Source organism: Monopterus albus, unplaced genomic scaffold (genome assembly GCF_001952655.1).
Source record: "Monopterus albus unplaced genomic scaffold, M_albus_1.0 scaffold13.1, whole genome shotgun sequence".
In the NCBI taxonomy this organism is placed as follows: domain Eukaryota; kingdom Metazoa; phylum Chordata; class Actinopteri; order Synbranchiformes; family Synbranchidae; genus Monopterus; species Monopterus albus.
The window spans coordinates 1,875,759-1,882,342 of record NW_018127893.1 but is presented as its reverse complement, the minus strand read 5'-3'; the positions used below and the strand labels follow the sequence as shown (position 1 = coordinate 1,882,342).

General features: G+C 39.5%; 1 protein-coding gene across 1 annotated transcript in view; it reads left to right on the top strand.

Moving 5' to 3' along the window:
- evla (Enah/Vasp-like a) overlaps nt 1-6,578 on the top strand; it is a 34,386-nt gene extending 27,808 nt beyond the window's left edge. Inside the window, exons 8-15 of the mRNA XM_020590957.1 lie at nt 1-30; nt 216-331; nt 606-633; nt 1,393-1,429; nt 1,575-1,635; nt 1,863-1,920; nt 2,035-2,092; nt 4,424-6,578. Of these exons, the coding sequence (XP_020446613.1) occupies nt 1-30; nt 216-331; nt 606-633; nt 1,393-1,429; nt 1,575-1,635; nt 1,863-1,920; nt 2,035-2,092; nt 4,424-4,461 (426 nt within the window). The 3' untranslated portion in view covers nt 4,462-6,578. The remainder of the gene's footprint in view (nt 31-215; nt 332-605; nt 634-1,392; nt 1,430-1,574; nt 1,636-1,862; nt 1,921-2,034; nt 2,093-4,423) is intronic.
- The last annotated feature ends 6 nt before the right edge of the window (nt 6,579-6,584 follow it).

The window sequence follows — 6,584 nt, the reverse complement described above, 5'->3', positions numbered from 1 at the left end:
GCTGGAGCCAAACTACGTAAAGTACATAGGGTGAGCCACCCTGGATGAAGCTCAGGAGGCGCTGATCCAGTTATTCTGGTTTTTTTTTATTAGTACTTAATTAGTGACGTCATGCTATTCAGGTATTTCATGGGAAGAAAGGAGACAAAAAGTGCTCTAAGTCCAGAAACACTTAGAGCAAACATCTGAAACTCCTTTTATAATGTGCTCTTCAGGATGAGAGCAGTCCGCCTGGGTCCAGTGGCAAAAGTGACTCCAACCGATCTAGTGGTGGCAGTGGCGGTGGTGGGGAGGGACTGATGCAGGAAATGAATGCTTTACTAGCTCGCAGGTGAAACACCTACACAAACCCACACACAGCCTTTATTTTCCAATCAAATTAACCATGCATAGAGCACAAAAGAAATGTTCTGTCAGCCATTCTGTCACATGTTATGCCAATATTAGGCCATGCAGGTTGTTTTCCATGCAGTACATTATCTCAGAAAGGAAGCAAACTTTTGTACTGTTACTTTCTCAGTCTTTTTATAGACTACTTGTAAAATATTTCTCTCATCTAATTTTTTATCTCATTGCTTGCTCATGTCCTCATTCCCCCCTCACAGACGGAAAGCTTCAGAGAAACCTGATGAAGTAAGTCTTGTGCCTTTAAAGCAATTGTTTCACATTCTGAGAAACAAATAAACAAAAACACTAATCTGTCTATTAAATATGAAGCTACTGCCAGGACACAGTTAGAGTAAACTGAGGCAGTTGTGGCTGAGGAGGTACAGCGGGTCATCTCCTAACCGGAGGGTGGTGGTTTGAATCCCAGTTTTTCCAGTTCACGCGTCGAAGTGTCTTTGGGCAAGACATTGAACCCCAAGTTTGTGTGCGTGAATGGAAAATGGCATAAAAGTGCTTTGAGTGTGGTTCACTGCATAGAAAAGCACTATACAAAAGCTATTTACCATTAATGGAAACAGGGGAAATAGCTAATGCTAGGTAACAACAAACTGTGGTTTTACAGGGGCTCATGTGCTGCACGTCTTAACTGGGCACAGTAAAAAATAATAGTCAACATATGACATGAAACCACAGCTTGCTATTTTTACTTTTTGGTTACCGTAGTTAAATTGAATAAACAAGATATGATGTATAAGCTAGTGAGCCTTAGACAGTTAGGCTAGCTATAGTCTTTAAGCTAAATTAGCCATGTTTTGGTGGTAGCTTCCCATTTATTGTACAGACATTAGGGTGATATCAAATTCATAGCAAGAAAGCAAGCAAATGTCAAACTATTTCTTCAAGGTGTCAGTTCAAATTTAACCTATATGGAAAACTATAGTAAAACCAGTTGACAATTATCATTGTTATTCATTTTTGTTATTCATAATTTTCTCTCTCCTGCAGGATGACTCCAGTGGCCGAGGTCAGCAGAACTCAACAGGTATAGAACAGTCCTCTTCAATTTATTGAATAACAAAACAGATTTATTATAAGATTACAAGTTTTATGTTATCTTTTGTGGTGTATCATAGTCTGCTTTTTGAAGTTGGTTGGATTTATGTCCTTTATTCTTTCCTCCTTGCTAGATGCTGTGAAGAAACCATGGGAGCGATCCAACTCGGCAGAAAAGTCCTCGCTGATTTCCAGGTCTGCAGATAAAGAGTTGTGGGGGTGTGACCTGAATATGACATGGATAGGAAATTTATAGCAGTAACCACAGGGATTTCAGAATAAACCTCAGCCTTTGCACTACAGGCATGAGTGCAAGTAACAGAAATGAGATTTTCATAGGAAGAGTCAAAACTTAACTACTGTCCCACCCTTACATATGTAGTCAGTCACACTGTACTGAATAATATTCCTTTGTGTTTCAGAGTGAGACCCGTTGGCAGCACTAATGAATCAGACACAGAGTTTGACAAGATGAAGCAGGTTGGTGTCATCTTTCACAGTTTTATGACATAATTTTTACTTTATACACATTTAATGATTTTACACCCAATTTTTTTGTTGGAAAGAAAATCACAAGCAGTTCTTGTTTTGCAGGAAATTTTGGATGAAGTTGTACGTGAGCTGCATAAGGTGAAAGACGAAATCATTCATGGTAAGCAGTGTATCCAGAATCACACATTTTTTAGCTTCACTCTTTTCCACACACTTGACACCACTGAAACCCTGGCACAAAGAATGAGTACAGTCTTTTTGCTCCAGACAGCCTCCTTCTTTTAGTTTTTTCTCCCAATTGTTAACACACAGTTTTGACAACAGGACTCATTGTCTCAAAACAGCACAATTCCCAGAACACACACCCAAAGTGCAGAACACCTCACACACACTACAAAATGGAAGCGCTACACACAAAACTACAAAAAAAATCTAACTTTTGCACCAAATGCCACATACTTTATATACATTAACTGACTAATTTACAGGAAAATACAAACTGCTGTGCTAAATTCTAAACACATTTATCTTTGGTGACCTTTTACTATGAGGATTCTGCAGGGAAAGACCTTTGAAGTGGAGAGAAATCTGTACAAAATGCAAATTTCACTACAAAAACAAAAATGATTTTTTTTCCCTGCATAACTAATTAATGCTACCATAGCACAGTGAATATTACAGTTGTGCAAATACAACAATACAGTAAAACAATCATGCAGCCTAGCTTGGTCTGGCCACAGCACCTCATTAGCATTACAAGCATTGTCCTCCATGGCTAGAGTGCAAGGGAAGAAACACCTTGAGTGTCATATCCAGGCCTCAGCAGCCACCACACCGATAGCATCACATGCTTCTTTCATTGCTTGTAACAGAGGCCCCAGCAATTCCTCCTCTACATCTGTTCCCTCAATTTTGATCTCTACCTCTACCTGCTAGGTGTAACTTTCACTGTCCCACAGGTGCTCACCTTTAGTCTTGTTTATAGTGAGTCAACAATTGAGCAATAAGGTGTTTTGCAAGGTGCCACAAGTTTTTCTTAAATCGTTCAGGGGTGTGGCATTTTGAATGGCATTGCTTTGAAATGGCAAATAAGTGGCCAATTTCTTCATCCTTTGTTGACATGTCTGTGCAAATTCTCTGTCATCCAGGTCATAGTATGCTGAAAACAACTTGTTTGTAACTTGTAATGACCTGTATATTGGGGAAACAAAACAGCCGCTGCACAAGTGTATGGCCCAACACAGGAGGGCCAACACCAGTGGTCCAGAGTCAGCGGTTCACCTCCACCTGATGGACAAAGGGCATTCTTTTCAGGACATTGAAGTCCGGATCCTCTCCGGAGAACACTGCTTGTTCGAGAGAGAGGAGTCAAAGAAGCAATTTTCTCTAAATAGGGTTGGTGGACTTAGACACACCTTGTCATCCAGCTACAACTCTCTTTTGAAATCTCTACCCAAACATTTCCACCCCAATTTACACCAGGACAATAGGCATTGGTCCACTTGTGAGTGTTCAAAGACAGGTAACGACTCACCGATACCAGACCCCAATGACTCAGTCATTAGGCGACATTGTTGGCCGTGAGAAAGACCGAAACACCACCCAGTGGGATAAATACCTCCTGCTCACCACCAGCCAGACAGAACTGATGAAGCCTCTTGGATGAGAGGTGAAATGTATTCTACCTAAAACTACATCCAGATGCTTTCTTCTAAGTTTTTTTCAGCATCTTCTGTAGAGAACTGTGGTTGCTCTGCAAAAAGTATTATGTTAAATTGCAAATGGGTGCAAAGCAGAAAATGGGTTTTGGTTTCAGTGGCGTTTTGTTAAATGTGCCAAGTATGTTATAAGCTATTATTTCTGTGTAGCTTCTTCCGGTTCTTTCAAACCAGGAACTCTCAATGAGACGAAAGAGACTGCTTTAGATTTTATAAAAAATAACCGTGCTGGTTTATTCAGAGGATCACAGGTAAAATTCACAGGACACGTCCAGAGCTCTCTCACCCCTCTACCTGCGCGCAGGCAGCAGAAAGCTGAGCAAGTCTGGACCCAACAACCTATATAATATTAATCATTTTTGGGCTAGCCCATGCTACAAGGGGCGTCAAACCGTGACGCCACCCGATAAGCAAGCTTTGCAGCTGCTCTATCGTTTAGCCAAAACATGAGGAAAAGTCAAGGTGCGTGACTGTTGTTTTCGTGGTGTGTATCTAAACAATTGGACATAACCTTACACATTAAGACAAATATTAAGACTAGCATTACAGTTGACCCTAAAAGCTCTTTTCCTGTAACCTTGGCGTGCCTGCAATCCCTGCAGGCTGAATAGTTACAGCAAGCTAGTCACCCTGTCTGCACTCAACATTCCTAGACAACAAATCTCTATCCACATCTATCTAACTAAGAAATAACCTAACAATGTCATTTTAGTGTGTTTGCAATTGGAAAAAAAAACAAATGCAAATTTTTTGTTGTTTTTTTTTTCTTGCAGCCATCAGACAAGAAATTGGCAGAATCAGTACATCTTAATCTCATTAGAGCAACTATAGGAGAGCAAGAGGAGGAGCTGGAGAAGGATGGACATGCAGATGCACAGACATGAGGACCAGGGAATGTTCTCTCAATGTTTCTGTGACCTCATGGTGCCATGGTGCAAGTTGCAGAGATGTTGTGCCAACATTTGAGTCTGCTGGACAGCGACAAGGGAAGAATGAAAGAGGTAACAGAGAAGGGTTTAACAAGAAGGAAAAGCAGAAGGATGGATAAGGAAAGATAAAAGAACTTGTGAACTAAACAGAGGATAAATGATATACTAGAAGAAGGCATGGAAAAACATTTGTGCTGAGTTTGGTGTTGTGGTCCTCTCTGTGCACCTATAGACTCAGTCAGCCCAGTGTTGCATTGTTTTGTTCTCCGTTCAGTCCGAGTCTTATGAAGAAAATACTTTTGTTTTCTAAGTTTTTACTGTTTTATTATTTAAAAAATGTGGTGATAATGACGATGCTGTTGATGACAGTATTTTAATCGATATTACAGAAGGCGAAAGGAATCTTGCACACCATTTATGTCAGTCTTTTATATTTTTTATTACTGTTTTGTTTTAGCTTATCCATAACTATTTGATGATAACAAGCACAACATGGGCAAAATGGTGCTGCAGACCCACCTGCCCTCAACTGGCTTTTTAAAAAAGAAAAAAAAGAAGCTTTTTATGACCTTGTCCATACTGGTGGCGTGTGTCTAACCGTTTATCTCCAGAGATGATGGAAAACAATGTTTGAACCGAAACTAATTAACATATTCAAAGCATACCGCAATACAAATGAGCCAATTTTGGCAGTTAATCAAATAACACAGTCTGCTCTACAACTCCAGTGTGACCAAGTTATAGGTCTCTTGACCTTTTCAGATGTGAGATCATTAAAATTTGGGGATTATTCACAAAACAGGCCAATAACTATAAATGTGGCACCTGCTTTTACTTAGATATTAAACATTGTAGTACCTATTAGTCATTCTATGCTTTGGGAACATCCTAAGTATGCATGAAACCCCCCATCACCCCCAGTTTTTCCATTTGGTTTGACAAACAAAAATTCAAACAGTGGCACATTTATTATAGTGGTTTGTTTCCATGAAGTTTCCCTTCTCTACAGTATATGAAACATCTGATAATGGTAGCAGTGTGAATAAATCAAAGAGGGTTGCTTTGGCACTATGCAGATCTTACCTAGATACTGTAAGCATGTGCAGAAAGTGAATGGTAGGCCTATGTGATTGTAGGTTCATGTGCTTTACAGGAAGGATTTGGTTGCCTGTCAGTTGTTGCATTCTGTCCCCTCTGTCCGCTCTCAATGACATTCTAATTTAAAAGCTCAAGTAAATTTCATTCAAATAACAAACAATATATATGTTAACCATCTACATAATATGTGAGTGTGTTCCCTCGTGTTTTGGTACTAGTGGGAAGGTGAAATGGTTTTTACCTTTTGAATTATGTTTAAGCAAATGAAAAGGTCACATCTGGTCACCAGAAAACAGACAGGAAATGCCAGATCAGTCTCCAAGTCATTCTTTATAGTAACATTGTCTTATAAAGATATTTCACTGTTTTTATATACTGTATTGTTATTACATCAGAAACAACAAAGATTATCAATTACAACACAAAATTGTATATACAGTGGGTGGACAAAATAAACACATTACAATACAATAGCCCCACAGAAAATACTAATTTGGTGAAGCATGTAATGTTTATATCCATAAGTCAGAAGTGTTGATCTTTTTGTTGTGTTGTTAAGAGAACTCAGGGCCTACTTGTGATCACCACTTTTTGCTAATGCTGTTTTCTTATGATTGGCCCTTGTGGTAGTCCCCCACCCCCCAACCCTCAACATATATACATGCACTTTGTGCTGGATGTATCATTGTTTCATACGGGATGGCCTATGGGTGGGTAGGTTTTCTTGTGTTGCTTGGATACTTGCTGCATAAAAACTGATTCATACTCAGCTTAAAAAGTCTTGCTTGTGGGCCTTTGGACTAGGAGTTGTTGTCCAATTACTGCTAGATCAGTTGAAAATGGTGGTGCAAATTATTTAGTGTGCCAATCTCTAAACTCTAGAAGATATAGGCCAAATATATTGTAG